At 38.9% G+C, this 19,165-nt stretch overlaps 1 protein-coding gene and 1 non-coding gene across 2 annotated transcripts in view; both read right to left on the reverse strand.

Moving 5' to 3' along the window:
- RXFP2 (relaxin family peptide receptor 2) overlaps window positions 1-19,165 on the reverse strand; it is a 69,979-nt gene that overhangs the window by 10,240 nt on the left and 40,574 nt on the right. Inside the window, exons 8-16 of the mRNA XM_007520292.3 lie at window positions 17,881-17,952; window positions 16,805-16,876; window positions 12,301-12,372; window positions 10,808-10,879; window positions 7,623-7,694; window positions 7,459-7,530; window positions 4,108-4,179; window positions 1,358-1,587; window positions 376-786 (exon numbers count right to left, since the gene is read on the reverse strand). Coding sequence (XP_007520354.1) covers window positions 376-786; window positions 1,358-1,587; window positions 4,108-4,179; window positions 7,459-7,530; window positions 7,623-7,694; window positions 10,808-10,879; window positions 12,301-12,372; window positions 16,805-16,876; window positions 17,881-17,952 — 1,145 coding nt within the window. The remainder of the gene's footprint in view (window positions 1-375; window positions 787-1,357; window positions 1,588-4,107; window positions 4,180-7,458; window positions 7,531-7,622; window positions 7,695-10,807; window positions 10,880-12,300; window positions 12,373-16,804; window positions 16,877-17,880; window positions 17,953-19,165) is intronic.
- On the reverse strand, window positions 16,617-16,722 carry LOC132538834 (U6 spliceosomal RNA). Its single transcript, XR_009550147.1, has one exon. It is a non-coding gene; the product is annotated as a U6 spliceosomal RNA (small nuclear RNA).

Raw genomic sequence — 19,165 nt, forward strand, 5'->3', positions numbered from 1 at the left:
GTTTCCAGAACTTTATCATTATTTCTTTCACTCACATCTAGATTGTAAAATAAAACGAATCCAAATAAGTTGGTAGGTCACAGGACTAAGCTCTGCAGCACAATCCCTCCAGCCCAGAATCATTGTGCATCATAAAATCTCAGGATCTCACAGATGATAAAGATATCATCCAGAGATCTTGATAGTAGATTTGTTTTCCACAGCAAATCTCTGTAATAAAAAGCTTAATAAGAAGTTCTCTACACACAAAGCAAGAGCTTTTCTTAAAAAAAAAAAAAAGAAAAAGACAGTCTTAACTCTATTTGACTCTACAACTAACACTGTATATAAGTCAAAGTTACATTTTTTTTCCATGAAATGTAAAGTCTAATTTACCTAGAAAAATTCCAAGAGAATACCCTTTGCTTCCAATATCTTCTGTCTGGTCATAATAAAGTGGGAAACAAACTCCATTTTTTCCATAAAAGTTTCCAAAGTAATCCTTGTTCCAGAATGGAATCACAGCTATCAAAAATCCCACAATCCAGATGCCAAGGAGAATGACAAAGGTCTGCCGTTTTCCGGGACGAATGTTACTGAAGGGAAAGACAACGACTAGGAACTTCTCTAATGTCAAGTAAGTCAGCAGCAGGACAGAGACTTCAGTGGACAGCATGGCCAGGAACCCCATGAGGCGGCACTGTAAACTCTCCATCCACAGCAAGGCGTATTTCTGATACTGCCCACGGTATTTTATATCAAAAACACCAATGAAGAACAAATAAACACCCATCAGGCAGTCTGCACCTGTTGAAGAATCGATACACTGTGTGTCGGTTGATAGCTCCCAGCAGCTCTGAGTTTTCTGATTAGCTCTAGTTCTGGCATTTTCATTTTTTCTGATCAGGGCTACATCTTTGAGCTTGTAATAAATGAACTAATATAGCACTTATCACGTTACCTATAAACCAATGGATGTTAAGAGGTGTAAAATGTCTAAAGTAGTATACGGCATCTGTGCTTTAAGAAATGGGGGTAGAGTAGTGGAGGGGCTTAGTTTTCAAACAGTAAATCAATATTACTTGCATAGGTCAGAAAGGGAATACTTGGGGGGTCAGTTAAACAAAAATTTTATAACCTCAAACCTCTCTTCCCTAATCCCTGTCACCCCCCCCTTTCATGTCATAATCTCTAGGGGGTAGGGGTTTGATCACTTTAAACTCATTGAATTTACCACGGAGCAGCCAAGCAAAAGAGAACCCTGCACACTTAGTGGAAAACTGCCCAGCATATAAAATTCACATCCAGTGTCAACCTATTTCTAGTGCACTGCTCAGAGAAGACAGCCTACATGTACTTAGAGAGTAAACATACTTACAACAAAGGACTTTGATGGACATAGCGTGAGTTGCATTTTCAGCTTTAATGAAAGATCTCATGCCAATGACAAAAAGATTTCCAAAGCAGGTTATGAAAGCTATAACCCAGACAAATACTCTGAGGATATTGTTAGCCAAGAGGTCCTCAAATGAAGAAATGCCGTCAGTCAAGGGCATACATATTCGGACATGGGGAGCATAGGAGCAGTATCGAAAGTTTTTGAAATAACTAAAGTCAAAGGGAAAAAAAGAGTCACTTGATAGCAATGACACAGAAACTACAGTCGCTTGTCCTACCAGGGCTGCTGCTCTGTCAGGTGTGCAATTTCACTGGGCCGGTTTATTTCTGTGCAGTAGCTACATAGTGATAGTGGTCTTCACTTAATACTGTGTTCTTCCAGGCAGTGTTCTTTTAAAAGATGAAGAACCTACAGGATGTAGAAATTGTGTAGCTTGTCTGAGGTGAGTCAAGGCAGGGGAATGAGAATGTGAAGTGTCCAGGACTCTTCCTCTCCATGGCATTGCGTTATTCTATGAGGTATTATAAATAGGAGAGTGTCATCACTAAAATGAAATGTAGCAAATAATCAGGGACTTGGGTTTGGGATATAAGGTGCCTGTAGCAGCTCACAAAAACAAACAAACAAACAAAAACACTCCTGTTTTACACTTCCTTTTCAGCTCACTGTAAATAGACTGCTTTTTCCTGACAGTGGTCTCTGAGATTAGGAAAATTCATTTCACTGGAGCTAGGAGGAGAAGACGCTGCTTTAAACACAGATTTTTTACTATAGCCCATAAAGGACTTAGAAAATTTCTAGAGGGAAATATAGATTTCCCTCGAATCAATGTATTGACAGTGTGAATCATGTGGGATCCTGAAGTGTTTGGACTGGGGAGGTTGTCTGCTCTACTGCCACTTCCTGAACCTGTGTGTCTAAAGATTTTCTCCTACAAAACTAATTTCATTTATATGTATCATCACCTCTTTTTAGCTCATTTCTCTGCTTCTTAATCTCTACCTCATCCTTTTTGACTCCTTCCTCCCTTCCTTCTTTCCTTCCTTCCTTCCTTCCTTCCTTCCTTCCTTCCTTCCTTCCTTCCTTCCTTTCCTCTCTTTCTTTATTGTCATCTCCTCTTTCACATTCTAGCCTCATGCACTAAAAGAAGCTTGATTTGGCTTTCTGGACCCACCTCACTGCCTTTCCCTCAGCACTCACTCCACTTAGATATATTGACCTTTCTTGAACCAAACAACAAGCTAGGCTTCTCTCCTACTCAGTCTGGGGCCTCTTCCTTTGCCTCTTTGTAGAAGAGTCTTCCCCCAGACATTGTTGAAGTTTCTCATTTGCTCCGTTTTGATCTGCTGACATGTCACATCTCTCTGCATTCTATGTGTTCACCTCAATTTTCCCTCTGTCTCTTCATCTGCCTTCCCTTTTCTTTACAGAATTTACTGGCTGTTTATTTGTTTACAAAAGCTAAATGGAAGCTCCACAGAGCAGACTTTTTTCACTCTTGGTCATCCTTATGTTCCTAGATCTAGACCAGTGCCCACCACATGGAAAGAAAATGCTTCTTAGGCGGTCACACGAATCATTTAGAGGGTGTGTCAGGTAAAGTAATGGGAAGGAATCCCTGGCCTAGCGTAATTTACGGTCTTCCTGAGAGTATCTATCCAATTAAAGAGACTTGTTTTCTGCTCTGGCCCTAGAGATCCTGACACACACTTTCCTTCTATATTGATGAAAGATGAAGAAAGAAGATGAAACAAGAGTCATTGGGTCACTTAGTAGGGAAGTAGCTGAGTTAACACACTTTCTGCACATTACTAGGTCCTTCCCTTGAGGTCCATATTTAAAGCATCAAATTTTCCATCAAGTTTACTAAAGACTGAGTTCTCTAGTCTAAGAAGACCTCATATTTTGCCTACCAGAACAAGGAAATGACAGCCTCATTAAATATCTACTCATGCCACAGAAAGAAAAATTGCAAAAGCTGTGTGGGTATGCATCAAATACTTGTCTTTTAGTAATCATACCTACTGAAAAACATAAATAAAATATTCTCCCCAAAGAACACCTTTACACCAACCATTTCATCCACTTGGTGCACCCAACTTGTAATCTTACACCGAATCTTCCCTATCGTTGTGGACAACAAGGGTTAATTTTTTTGAAATCATGAACACAGAGATAATACAGTTGATAAAGAAATGATTATGTCATAAACACATATATTAACACAACTTACATAGTGCACTTTAGTCAAATATATCATAGTGACTTATCAAAAACTACTATAAAGATTAATTACCTCCATTTTGTAGTGCACTTAGTAACAGTAACAACACCTGGAATTTATATAGCACCTTTCTTCCTAAAGGGCTCAAATCTTAGAGCAGCCGACTGCTCATTCATGTGAGGTGAATTAATGTTTCCAGGTCGCCTGAGTACCATTTAGCCAGTGACTTCATCTTGTGTAATGTGTGGCATTCTGGTACCCTGATCTCTTATTGGGCCTCAATTGGATAAACAGCGTGTTTCCAGAGAGAAGTGTCATTCATGTCGGCACATCATAATATTGAACTCTATCTGAACAGGGACCAAAGGTGACAAAATTAAAAAGTTCTCAATACAATGACTTTTCTTGCATAAAAACACATTGCAGTGATACACAAGACAGTTCGCACGAGAATATCTGGAACATGTCACCATGTTCTCATTTCCATTCTTCTATACATACATACATGTAAGACAGATTCTTCAGGGGTTGAAACATCTGTGTGCTTATATTTGGAATCTCTATCTTATCCAGGTCTCTGGAAAAAAGGCAAAATATGCTTAATGACTTTGTTTGATTTTTTTTTTTTAGAGACTGGGTTTTTATTTTATTTTAATTTATTTTATTTTTTAACCAGAGCACTGTTCAGCTCTGGCTTATGGTGGTGCAGGGGATTGAACCTGGGACTTTGGCACTTCAGGCATGGGAGTCTGTTTGCATAACCATTATGCTATCTACTCTCCACCCAGGGTTTGATTTTTGATCATCACATTCTTTGTCTTATACTAAATACCATGCTTCAAAATCTTATGCTAGCAGTTCATATTAGGGTGAGTTTTTTTTTTTTTTTTTTACTATAAACTGCCTTCAAAAATTGCCATTTCTCTTTATGCCTCCTGCAAGTTGGAGCTGCATTTGTCACTTCAGAAGCAGAAGTACATTATAAAGAATATTATCATTCATTTCTTTGATTTAAAAGTGGCTGTGGTGATTTGTATGATTGTAAGACTGGCTCTGTAATTCGACTTCATGAATCACATTATATGAGTTAGAGGGTTTCAGACTACAGCTGATATCTCCAGTATGAGAACATCACTGAAGGGATTTTTGTGAGAACCTACATTTAGATACAATTACTTGTTCCTAATCAATGTGTCTTTAGAACGGAAAACCATGGAAATAGAAAGGAGAGCTCCAATTAAGGATAACTGCTTTTGAAAAAGATGGCCACCAGGAGCAGTGGATTCATAGTGCAGGTACCGAGTCCCAGTGATAACCCTAGAGGCAGAGAGAGAGAGAGAGAGGCAGGAGAAGAGATGGAGATTTCTTCAAGTATGGATTTTTTTTTTCTTTTTATGACCTCTTGAATGATGTCAGGGATTTAGAGAGTTTGTCACATTTTCAGAAAACACAGATAGGGAGGGAACAACCTAGAAAAACGGGATTTTGAAGAGGCAATGGTTTGGCATTAGAACACAGGAATTGCATGCCTAGAGCCTCAAGACCCTAAGACCTTCAGCACTACCATATCTTAAAGTTGAGCTTTATTCTGATCTCTTAAAAATAGATGAAATAGGAAGCTGGGCAGTGGCGCAGAGGGTTAAGCACACATGGCAAGAAGCACAAGGACCGGTGTAAGGATCCTGGTTCAAGCCCCCGGCTCTCCACCTGCAGGAGGTTCACTTCACAGGCGGTGAAGCAGGTCCGCAGGTGTCTATCTTTCTCTCCCCCTCTCTGTCTTCCCCTCCTCTCTCGATTTCTCTCTGTCCTAACCAACAACAATGACAGCAACAACAACAACAATAATAATAACAACAACAACGATGATAACAAGGGCAACAAAAGGGGAAAAATAAAAAAAAATTAAAAATAAATGAAATAGTTATTAAAAAGATGATACTTCCTGATTTTTTTTTAACTTTCTGATTTTTTAGAGACAGTGAGAGAGGGATATATAGAGAGAAAGAATAAGAGAGACCACAGCCCTGAAAATTCTATCAATGAGGTGGGCCAGGCTCAAACCTGAGCCTCACACATAAAAAAGCAGCACCCTATCCAAGTGGTCTTTTTTTGCCAACACACACACACACACACACACACACACACACACACACACACACACACACACATTGCTTTTGATGTTATATTTTTAAAATTTTAGTTAGTGCTTACTTGATTCTCACTCAGGTTTTAAAAATGCTTTCATTGGGGGTAAATTCATTGTAATAAATGTATTTATTACATAAATACAGTCATTGTTACATGTGTAAAATTTATTGATTTTCTGCAAAACACTCTCACTACTAATCTGTATGAAGACTTTTTGACCTTTTTTTTTTTGTCAAGTTAGGGTCTCACATGTGTGACTTTCCCACTTCTGGGTAAACCTTTTCATTAAGAGTGACAGAGAAACAGGAAGAGATGGTGAGGCACCATAGCACTGTAGCTTCTTGCTGTGTCCTAGTGCCTCCCATGTGGTTGGTGTTGGGGCTTGCTCCCGGACCATGTGCATGGAAAGACACACACTGTCGCCGGGGAGTTATCTCTGAAGTCAGTGTTGCTTAGTTCTCTTGTACCCTGAGTCCTTCTTAAAGGAATTATTAATATTTTGTTCTTTGGAAGTCAGACATGAAACTTCTGGGAGTAAATGATTGCATGACCTCTCTTGCAGGAAACGCCACTTGTTCTGAAAATAATTTTCCTTTTTATTTTTTGCTCTCTAACATTCTTCCAGATTCATAACAGTTTTATTTTTACTTGTTTCTGTGACTGCTTGGTTAGTAGCTTAGAATCTTGTAAAGGACGGTCTACTACTATATCCTGTGTACCCAAGATAGTGCTATGAATAAAATTGTAGCCAATAAATGTTAAATGAATGTGTATATAAATATTCAGATAAATTGATGAGACAACACAGAAAGAAAGAAAGAAAGAAAGAAAGAAAGAAAGAAAGAGAGAGAGAGAAAACTATGAAGTAAGTAGTTGTTGTTTTGACTTTATAGAAAAGTCAAATACGGTGACTTGGTATTTTAGCTTTTAGAATTCAGTGTAAGGTAAGTGAAGAGAATAATTATTCTGTGAACATTCTGAGATGATTTCTGCCACTATTTGAAACCTAGTATGTTTGAAATGTTAAAATACTAAGCAGAAATTGCAGGCCTGAATAGTCACATTTGGTGGATACTTTTTCTCTTTACTGATAACAGAGTAAAAAGCACGTACTATAGACAGACATCTTGTGGGAAATGGGCAAAGAAACAGGCAGGCAAGTCTTACTTAGTTATTATTTTTCACCAACTGGTTAATAACAAAACAGCTTGTGTATTTATTACTGAAATCTTTTTCTTTGGTGAAAACCGAATGATGAGGGGCTGGGTGGTGGTCCACCTGGCTGAGCGCACATCTTACAGTGCGCGAGGACCTGGGTTCAAGCCCCGCTCTCCACCTGCAGGGGGAAAACTTCACGAGTGGTGAAGTAGGGCTACAGGTGTCTCTGTGTCTCTCTCTTTATTTCCCCCTTCCTTCTTGATTTCTGGCTGTTTCTATACAAATAAATATAATAATAATAATAAACTGAATGATGATACTTTTTTTCAAATGAGTCCAATTTTCAGGAAGGATTGATCTGTAGCTTCAAACACAGATAATGTTTCTGTATACTGAACAGCAAAAAATGAGTTCTCATTGTAATTCAGTACATAATTGACATGACAATAAGTTAATGCACACTTAAATTCAAAACCCTTGTGTGTACCTATACTCATGTGTTTCTAAGTACATCTGCTTAAGTGATAAGCAACATACATATTGCACTTACAGAGACTGAAGTTGCTTAAGACCGTCAAACTGGTTCTTGTGGAGATACAAAAGAGGATTGGATGACAGGTTCCTTGTGCAACATAAAAAAGAAGAAAATAAATGTTATTAAATCAGAAGCACAAGAAGTTGGCACTTTAATCTGTTGATGGGAGAAGAACTTACAGCTTTTGTAAAAGCTTCAGATCTTTAAAAATGTGGTGTGGTAGCTCCATTATCATATTGTTGGAAAGGTTCCTATTGGTGTCAGTGAAAATCCAAGGCAACAACATTGAAAATAGATGAAATAGTTATTACTCCTCACAAATATCACCAGTCCATTTGATTTAACAGAAATTATTACCCAATTTAGCCAACTTGATAATGTCTTTACACAAGTAGGCCACGGGAGCCAGCTAAATGGATATGTTTTTATCACTTTCAAACATGTGACACTTTGTTCACCTAGTTCCTGTCTGGAATTTCTCTCAGTTTCTCTCCAATTTATTCCCAAACTGGATTCAATATCTACTTTGATTAATTTCTCTGTTTTAGGTACTTATATACTTTTACCATCTATTGCTTCTGTGTTTCCCTACTTGGTTCACTTAGTTTTCATCTTTTTTATTCAACTACATAGGTACCAAGCTTTCTTGAGGCATATGCTTTTACTTTCTATGTGTTTTACATTCCAATCCTGATATTTACATTCCAATCCTGATATTATTTGCTCTATCAGCCCGAGTAATCAGAAATGGTTAAGTGTACATGCTATATGGTATTATCTTTCATAAGAAAATGAAAATTTAGAACTCAAAAATATATTAGAACTGTCCAATCCAAAATGAATCATGGAGATGAGGTTCTACAGGATGTGGAGGAATTTTTTTTTTTTTTTTAGATAGGAAGGCATAAGGGATTGTGAGAGGGTACAAATTATGTTTCTGAGTCAGAGATGTCCAAAGTGAAACAGATGCGAATTTGCCTAAGAATCTAGCAGAAAATCGTATCTCTTTTTGATGCTTTGGAGTTGCTGATAGATATGTAGGAGTTAACATACAACTAAGAATGAACATTTTATTTGGAGACATTGAGAATTTAAGTAAATAGCAAGATTAGGACACAAAAACTATGGCAAGATTCCTTGTGTAAGTTCAGATAAAAAAAAAAGTCACTGCTTTGGCCAGGGAAATTAAGAAGTGTTTGAATAAAGCTGGATGGCTTTCATAGGTGACATTAAGGATGAGCAGATTTTCAGGTGAAGTTAGGCAGGGCCATAGAAACAGATGGTTGGAATTCAATGACAATTTTAGGAATCAGCAAGTAGTCCACCATCATCATGGGAAAGAAAGGAGTGGAAATGTAGAGGAAGTCTGTAAGTAAGTGTTTGAAGACAGTGGGGACAAGATGGAAGGCTAATGAACACATTCCAAGGTGATCTTTGCAAGAAGAAAGACCAGGCATCAGAATCAAGGAAGATGCTTATAGAAAGTAGACTTCTGTTATCTGTTCCACAATTATGGCTTTAGAAACTCTGAGAGGTGGAGCCTCTTAACATGCCAGTAAGTCACTATCTCCTGTGATTCATCTGCACATTAATACTTGAGAACTGTGCCAAGGACCTGTGCTAGATGACAGGCAATAAAGAAGAGGATTATTAAGCAGGACAGTGACATAATGTGTTCTGGCTTATGAGATGATTGTGTCAGAAGAAAAGCCAGAGTGAGGGGAGGGCTTTGACAAGATTAGAGTTAATGGGAATTCAGTGTGAAGAGTTAGTGTGGAGTGTTGGGAACAAAGACTGAAAGGACCCCAGAAGTGACTATGTACAGGGAATGCTTAGGAGTACAAAGGCAAAAAGCCTGACTTGCATTTTCTGATGATAACCAGGCCTTACTAAACAAAGGGTCATGATAACCAGGTGAATGAAAAACATGCTTACATAAGTAGGATTGGTGACATAATGTCTGTACGGTTGGGTCCTGGTACAGGGTAGGATTCACATAGAGCATACATCTCCCAGAATTGTTTACATGTGGCTAACTTGCTTTGAACTTCTCTGATGTAACTGTACTAAGCACCAAAAAATGGAGCCCAAGGTTTGGTTCCGTGTCTATGAGGAAACTTTCCTGAATGCAGGCAGTCCCTCTGGGCAGGTTCACTCACAGAATTATGTGCGTGAGTCTTCTTTCCATTTCAGGTCGCTGTGGGAACCTGAAGCCTGACAGTGGAGCTCTCAGTTTCCTTATGTTTGTATATAAATTGTGTCCCTGTTTATCCCAGACTGTTCAGCTATTCCACCCTGTAACCCAAATCTGTATCAGCTTTTAAGGTCTGCTCAGAAATGCCTCTGGGAGAAGTGAGTCAGTTCATCTAAGTAATCCATCTTTTACTTCTTTGCTATCAAATATTATTTCTAGCTTTACTTTAGTGCCACACTCAAATCAGACACTTCAGAAATATGGATTTGGGTTATGACACTCACTAATTAGATTGAGCTATCTAATTAGCCGCCAGTTACTTTTTAAATGATTCTCATCCCCCCCCGAATTCTTTCTGGGTTTTAAAATAAGGTATGAGAGATGAGGGAGAGGGTAATTAAGGCACCAATTCCCATTTCAGGACTCAGATCTAGAGAGGGAGTTCTCCATGTTAATTGCCACAATTTGTAATATAGCAGACTTAATTTCAACTTCCAGTGACATATAATTATGTGGATAGTCATGAATTGATGGCAAGACAGATGCTTTTGAAAAGGCTCGGATCTACAAAGCATTTATCTGAGCAGAAAAGAGTTATGTGAGCTCATTGAATATTTTTCAATAAGCATCATCCTCATTCTTAGACATTTGTATTTCCTTCAAAAGTCATCATTTCTCAAGAGATAATGAGCATCTTTAGTCCCTTAAGTTAAATTAATTAATATTTTTCAGCCAGTCAGTTGTTCATTCAGCATTTACTGAGAATTAGCTATACTCCATAATTGATGACAATGATTCTTGAGTTTAAGGAGCTATCAAACACTGGAGCACTTCCAAACACACAAACATCTGAAGTCATCCACAGAAAACAAGCACGGAAATTTGAGTAGGCTAAATCCACAAAAAAAACACTGTCTGACTTTAATTTCCTTTGAATTTAGGATAATGCTGATTTTCTTAATTGATTATGAAAATCCAGTAGCCTACAGGGTTTTCCCTGCTGCTAGCAGAAAAGTAGTCTCACTAGTCATTTAAATTTATAATCTTGGATGTTATGCATGTACAAACTATTGCATTTACTGTCAACTGTAAACCATTGAATAAAGAAATTAAAAATATATATAATCTTGGAGAAACAATCATATTTTCCTAATAGACAAAACTACTCACAGTTCTCCTAAATTTTTTAATGAAGAAATTGTCTTCTCTGGAATAAAATCAATTTGATTTCTTGGCAGAAACCTGTAAGACATAGTGATTATCAGCATCGGTGGTTTGTGTCTACTGTAATATTCAGTTCTCCCTGGGAGATGCCATTGATCTGAGTGTAATTTCATAGGTCTCTTTTGATGTCTCAAAGTGAGGCCTGTTCAGTGTGCAGCATAAGGCTGGAGTTTCTAATCGAGGATAGCCACATGTTCTCACTCCAAGAAGTGATGCCATCAGTCATTTGAGGTGTTGAGAGTAGTTTGTGACACTTCACTTTGTGTAGAATTTAGTTACTTTTAGAAAGTGTTTTTCTCTATCTACACACACAGCATGGCGAATTTAGACCCTGGTGCTAATGCTCAGTAAAGTTTTCAGATGTCCCTTTGTGCACATCACATTTCTCAGTGAAAAAACAAAAGTCTAAGCAGAGGTAAAGTCAGACTAACGACACAGTTGTTCCTGGGGTCACAAATAATTGTGAATTCGGTGGAGAGACATTTTACTTATATTTTGTCTAGTAGTGGAATCCTCCAAAACAAAGGCAAATAGAGGGGGGTCAGCAACTGTTTTATATAAGTGTTAACAAATTAGTGAGTATGAAAGTGATTCAAAGGCTGCCTTGAATTTTAAAAGAAAATGTGTTAGTGTAACTCATGTCGGTTTCCAGTGTCCTCTCTCTATAAGGAGAAAAAAGAACCAAGTGTTTTCATCTTTTGGGCAAGGCTGCCTCATTTCTCATTAATTATATTAATCTATAATCTATAATTCAACCTGTCAATCATCTTATCACCTGGTTCCCTAGAGAGAAGTTGTTAAACCACTACAAATGAATGCACTCATTTTTTTTTTCAACCATCCATCCAACTAACAAACTGTGGAAAACTATTATTAAAACAAAAGCAAAATTCTTCTGTTTTACACATTTTCACACATGTGAAAATTAACCAATCTACCTTTTTTTTTTAACCCCATAAAAAAAACATCATCAGCAACCAGAATCTGCAATCAGACTCTCTGACCAATCCAAATACATTAAATGTCCTCTCTAGGAACTATTATTCTTTTTCTTTAGATAAAGACATCAAGTGATTAGTGTCACTGGCAGCAACAACTAATTGCTGTATCGCTGATCACTTTCACATGCATCATCTCATTTCCTTGGTGATTTGTGGAATTGGGATCAGTTCAGCTGAGAGGATGCAGAGATAATGTCTACCTTTAGAAACATGAACAGCAGGAGACCTAGATTTTAGGTTGGCAGCTAGACATAAGGCTGGATCCCACCACCAAAATCAATAAATTCACATGTACATTTTCTAGTACTGCAGCTCCAGACCGATGTTGTAAAAAAAAAAAAAATCCTCTACTTTAAAATTCCTGATCAATGTTTTATTTTTAATTTCAAAATCTAATGGATTACCCCCTCAACTTATTGAAATTTATTATATACTTACAGCACTGTGAGTGAATTGCATGTCAGGAAGGTGGAATTTGTAAGAGATTTTATCCCATTGCCTTCAAAATCCCTAAAAGGCACAGAAGAATTCATTTTTAATGTTTTTATACAAACATGTATCTAGAGGTTTATTGCCGTTAATGTAAGCGTTCTGATTATTTCATTCTAATTTTTTACTTCACTGCAGTTTGTATGCAATCGTCTAATGATTGCAGGATTAGTGTAATTGACATTACACTTCTTTCACCCTTCCAATTTGATAGAGTTTAACAAAATTTTAGGAAGGGGAAGTTCAACATTTAGCGAATGATTTTCTGTGCTGAACACCAAGTTAATTATCATTAACATTGCCACCATGATAGTGTTTTCTATGCCTACTGTACTGTTTTTTTGTTTGTTTGTTTGTTTCCAGGGTTATTGCTGGGGCTCGTGTTATTTTATTTTTGTAGTTATTATTGTTGTATTGATGTCGTCGTTGTTGGATACGACAGAGAGAAATGGAGAGAGGAGGGGAGGACAGAGAGGGGAGAGAAAGATAAACACCTGCAGACCTGCTTCAACACCTGTGAAGCAACGCCCCTTCAGGTGGGGAGCCGGGGCTCGAACCGAGATCCTTATGCTGGTCCTTGCGCTTAGCGCCACGTGCGCTTAACCCGCTGCGCTACCGCTGGACTCCCTTATTACCATTATTTTTTATGGAGTCAGATACTGCTCTGAGTGCATACAAAGCTGCTACTATTATCCCTCATTTAACCCAGGAGAGATCTTAGGCTCTTGAGGAGTCAGGTGTTTGTTTATTGGTTTGTTTTTCTGTTCACACAGCTAGTGAGGAGAAGATACCAGGTTTGTGTGAATCTAAAGTCAAGATGACACTTCCCTGCATACTGGATGGTACATTGTCACAGTCTTCCGGCAGCAGGTAAATCATTTCATCTCTCTTTATAGGGAAAACTAAGGCCAGTGCTGTTTGCATATGATGAACCCCTGAACAGTGATTTGCATCTGCAGCCAGTTCTTTCTACTTGGCCTCAGGGCGTCACAAGCCTAGCATAAGCGAGTGGGGCGAGTCCTTAAATTGGGTGATGGCGGCTCCGCCCCAGAACTACAGACTCGAAAATTTTGGACTTAGGTTCTCGCGTAGTTTGCGATTAGGACTTGGGGGTCTCGCGTTGTTTGCAACGGGAGCCACGAGGAAGACACGAAGTCCTGCCACGTGATTCCCAGTCGCAGTGGCGCCCCCACGTGGTTGGGAAATGACCACTGAACAGGTTTATCTACGGCTTCCAGCAGTGCAGCAATGATTTCTCCTTTTCTCCTCACTTCTTTTCGTAGTAGACTTTCTCTAGATGACAAAAGAAGCTCCGTTGCTTCTCAGCTGTGCTCACATTCACACAGAAATCGCCAATTCCTTTGTCATCTCCTCTCTTCTGTCCAAAGAGTTACTTATTGCAGTGCGGGAATAAGGAACCCAGGGCCTCTTGGCTGGTAAGTCATGTACTCTACTGCATTCTAGTTGTTATTTATTATTATTATTATTATTATTATTATTATTATTGTTTTAACCCAAGCACTGCCCAACTCTGGTTTATGGTGATGCGGGGGATTGAACCTGGGACTTTGGGGCCCGTGTTTAATTTTTTTAAATATTTATTTATTCCGTTTTGTTGCCCTTGTTGTTTTATTGTTGTTATTGATGTTGTTGATGTTGGATAGGACAGAGAGAAAAGGAGAGAGGGGGAAGACAGAGAGGGGGAGAGAAAGATAGCTGCAGACCTGCTTCATCGCATGTGAAGCGACTCCCCAGTAGGTGGGGAGCCGGGGGCTCGAACCAGGATCCTCCTGCTGGTCCTTGCGCTTTGTGCCATGTGCACTTAACCCGCTGCACTACCACCCGACTCCCTCGTGTTTAATTTGCACACGCACACACACACACACACACACACACACACACACACACACACGGCAGGCTTTTAAATTTTTTTTAATTTTAGACTGAGGGGATTTAGGCCTGACCTTCCCTACTCTGGGCTCATTGAATGGTTTTCTAATTTATGATCAGGCAATCTAGTCGATTATATATTTGCAGTGGGTTTTATTTTTCCTTTAGCATTTGTGAGAGCCTAGAGTACAAGTGAGTAACCTAGGAATCCTAGTTTTGATGTTGGTTCCTTATTGCTGGGGCAAATTTTTTTTGGGGGGAGGTTGCCTCCTTTACTCTTTATTGTTTGTTTCCTATTATGTGCATATAATTGTTTAGTTTCCAAGTATTTAATTTACCTGTTTTTACTGAGGTTTAATTTTTGTTTTGTTTTGTTTGCCACCAGGGTTATTGTTGAGCCTCTGTACCTATACTTTTCCTCCAGTCCTGGTGAACTCTTTTATATTTGATAGAGGGTAAGAGACAGAGGATGAGAGAGAAACAGAAAGTTAGGGAGAGAGAGGAGAGACACTACAGAACTGCTCTACCTTTGGTGAAACTTCCTGTGCAAGTGCTCCTATGTGTTGGCAAGGGACCTGAACCCAGATTCCGTGCATGGTAAAGTGTGTGCTTTACCAGGTGATCCTTCTCTTGTTTCTTTACTGAATTTCCACCTCCCCCCTCCTCCCCTCCCCTCCCCTCCCCTCCCCTCCCCTCCCCTCCCCTCCTCTCCTCTCCTCTCCTCTCCTCTCCTCTCCTTTCCTTTCTTCTCAACTGCCATAAAGCATTCCCCTGCAGGTGAGGAGCAGAGGCTCAAACCTGCTTCTTGCACATGGTGATGTGTGCATTCAACCAGGTGTGCCGCTGCCTGGGCTCTTTTCTAAATAGTGTGTGTGTGTGTGAGAGAGAGAGAGAGAGAGAAAGAGAAAAATACGAACATGCAGAGAGAGAGGGAGAGGGAGAGGGAGAGAGGGAGAGAGAGAGAGAAAGAAAGAAAGAAAGAAAGAGAAAATACGAACATGCAGCACTGCTCAGCTTTGGCTTATGGTGCAGAGGACTGAACCTGGGACTTTGACACCTCAGGCATGAAAGTCATTTTTGCATAACCACTAAGCTGTCTCCCCTGCCCTGAGACTTATTTTTAAGTATTTCAAATGATTATTTCCATTTTCAGTGGTGGCTTACTCATCTTCCTGAAAAACTTCTAACAATAGGTATATAAGTAAATGCCACTAAAATAAAGTAAAATAGGAAAGGAATGCCAGCCTCTCTAATGCTATTATAACAAGGAATTCTGAAGTTAGTTCAGAAAGTACTGAAGGCAGAAGTACTACTTTTTTTTTTTCATCTCATGGGTATAGAGGGCCATGATTTGACAGTGAGAAGAGATATGGAGGACAGTACATTCTGCATTTTTCACCAGGTATGAAATTGTTGCCTGTTTCAATATTGCCTGCCTCAGTATTATCTGGTAACTGAGTATGTCAGTAGTGGGAATGAAAGCTAGGAAGTAGCTTAAACTGTTTTTTTCAACAGGTGTTGGTTAAAAGCTATCAAAGAATGAAAATGGTTCAGCACATTCTTTTAGCAAAGATTTGTTGAATACTTACTAGGTGCTGACTGTTGTGAGGGGTATTAAATCATAAGATAGATGTCTGTTTTCCTAGCATTTACTAAACTTTCATTTACAAACAAGTGAACCACTGGAAGAAAAGCACTGGAGGAGAAGGGGAAGGAAAAGAGACTAGATGGAAGAAATGATAGGAAATGAGGGGCCCCAAGTCTTCAAGGAGAAAGAATTTCATCCTCACATTCATGGGAATTATCAAAAGAGTTTTTATTTATTTTTTTTATTTTAAACTTTTTATTATATTTTAAAAATTTTATTATCTTTATTTATTGGATAGAGACAGCCAGAAATTGAGAAGGGAGAGGGAGAGAGAGAGAGACAGAGAGAGAGCGAGACACCTGCAGCCCTGCTTCACCACTTGCAAAGCTTTCCCCCTGCAGGTGAGGACTGGGGCCTTGAACCCAGGTCTTTGTACATTGTAACATACATTTGCCGCCACCTGGCCCCTATTATTATCTTTGTTTTTGTATTGGAAAGAGGTAGAAATTGAGAGGGAAGAGGGTAATAGGGAGAGAGACAGAGAGACACCTGTAGCCCTGCTTCAGCACTTGCAAAGCTTTCTCCCTGCAGGTGAGGAACGGGGGTTCAAACCTGGGTCCTTGCTCATTGTAACATGTGCGATCAACCAGGTGCACCACTACCCAGCCCCTTCAAAAGAGTTTTAAACCAGTAAATGACCTCATTAGACTTGAGTTTCACGAAGAAAATTCACAGATGGATTTCCCATGGAATCTTCTAATGTGGGATTGCTGTCAGTAACTCTAGCAAATATATGGAGCACTTCACAAATTTGTATGTGTTATCCACGCACAGGCGCCAGGCCAATCTCTGTGTTGTTCTGGTTTTACTATATGTGCTGCTGAAGTGAGCACCCTCTGTCATCTTGAAATAACTTTAGGTCTAGTCTTCTTAATTTGGACAAATAACCAATTAGTATCTTAACTGGATACTCACATCCAACTGAGCTGAGGCATTTGGGCACACATCTGCTTGGGCAGGACTTCTATGTAGTTATTAACCATAGACCTTTACAAAGAGAAGATATTAATTGGAAACAAAATGATATGCCACTTTGAGAGTAGTATTTTTATTTTTTTTTCACAAGTTGGAAACTTGCATCCTAAAATAGGTATAACAAGATGAAGAACATAAACCCAATTTCCTCTTCAAAATGCTTTTTGGTTATGTGTTTGGCGTGGGTAGGGGAGCCAATGTCAAAGAAACTGTGAATGCCCGAGTATGATATATAATAGGAATAAATATACAGTTTAATTTTCTGAGATGTATATGGTGTAGTAAATTTGAAGTAGGTGGGAATTTTCCTTGGAAACTTCAAATATACAATAATTTCTAGCACCATTCATCACAATTCCTTTTTAAAGGCAACATTAATCATTTACAATGCTAAAGAACCACATTAGGAACTACTAAATCTCAGAAGTGATAGGGAAAACTTGAATGGAAAAATGATGATGCTATAGGATCGACTGTAAAGAAACATGCTAGTCTCCTGCTAATGAGTCATTCTAGTGTTTTAATAAACAGTGGAAATGTAATTATGGGAATAGCTTTGTTGGTAAGACAGATTTTCAGCAACTCTTGCTGGGCACAGTTGCATTTTCGTCTGTTAAAATGTAGCTGGAGCTGAATTCATGGGAATTGTGAACAGATGTCATTAGGATGTAGTTAGGAGATAAAAGCAAATACTGTCAGTGGTCAACCACAGCAGGTAAAAACATACTGGGGAACTAATGGAAATTAAAGGGGATTAAGAAAAAAAAATCTATAGATATAAAATATGCCACAATCAAGATACAGGAAATAGCATTCACAACTGTGAGTGGAAGTGTAGGAAAAGGTTTTTTTTTTTTATTAGTGATTTAATATTGACTTGCAAAATTATAAGATCACGGGGGTGTATTTCTACACCTTTAGGAGATGAATAAGACTTTTAGTGAATTGTTGTAAACTAATACTAGGGGTCATCTCAGTTTGTAGACAGTTGTATTGAAAGGTAGATGAATACTTACAAGAAAAACAAGGACTTTAATCCAAGAAACATCCGCTGAGAAATTCTGGTTATTGGATTGTCATCTAGAATTCTGACAAAACATCACAAACATTTCCAACGTTAGAAGTGTTTGTGCAATAAAATCAGGAAAAAAGAAAGACCTATGTATCTCATTCTTCTCTTGCATTTGCTACTCTTCTCTGTGTTTTGCTAGACTTGATCTTCTGGCTAGGGTCTCTCCTTCCTGAGAGATACAGCCTCTCCTCCACCTTGTGGTTCGAATAGCATTTGTTTCAAATCCCCAGAGGCCCTAACCCAGAATTTCTCAGTTTTTATTCTGATCGTATTATTTTCTTGCACTCACCTCCCACCAGGTTGAAAGACCCAAGTTGTACCCCTTACTTCTGGATACCTGTTCTAACAAGAGCTGCCTTTGTTTATTGGTCTGAGATGGGCGTATTAAATGATAACTGATTGACTGATGATGGACTAATGAAAGTAGTCTTTTAGAAATCACATGGTCTGTTTTATGGTATTTAAACAGTGCATTCAGTGATGTTTGTACAAACAAGCCCACTGGAAGTCTTAAATATGGTGTATTGCCACTTCCTACATGTAGTCTAACCTAAGCTTCACATCATTCCTCTTTGAAAGGAATTATGATTGAAGTTTACAAATGAGGACGAAAAAGCTAAGAAGGTTGAGTATTTTGGCAGGATCATTAGTCCTGGGGCTGCGGCACACACAGGAAGAGGTCAGGATAAAATTGAATTCCTGGCTTTTTCCAGACCAGATAAACCAACATGGAGTTGTTTTGCTCATTTTGTTGATAAAATGAAGACACCTGATAATGAAAATCGTTGATAGAGCTGGTGTTAGCCTGCCAAGTGGTGAAACACCACAAACTGCCATATTGCAGATCTTTCTCTGAAAAACCAAGTAGCACTTCCATGTGCTCTTCTCTAGGTCAGAGGTTTTCAACAGAGGTCAAGTCCCTCCCCTCTCCCAGTGGACATTTGGCAATGGCTGGAGAGATTTTACTTTATTGTAACTCTGAGAGCCATGCACCTAGAGGGGCAGATGTTGTGGTGGCTGCATATCATTCTAGAATGCACAGATCAAAGACTTTAGGAACCCAAACACCAGTAGTGCTAGAGTTGAGAAACTTTGTTATAGGTGAATGCTGATGTCTGGACTCAGAAGATCACCTCAAGAACGCTTGGCATCAGTTTCTTTTTGCACAGCCATTATCTGGCATGCCGTTAGTAGAATTACTTGGGTAAAGTGCTACAGATTACAAGGAA

This window comes from Erinaceus europaeus, chromosome 5 (assembly GCF_950295315.1).
Source record: "Erinaceus europaeus chromosome 5, mEriEur2.1, whole genome shotgun sequence".
NCBI lineage: Eukaryota > Metazoa > Chordata > Mammalia > Eulipotyphla > Erinaceidae > Erinaceus > Erinaceus europaeus.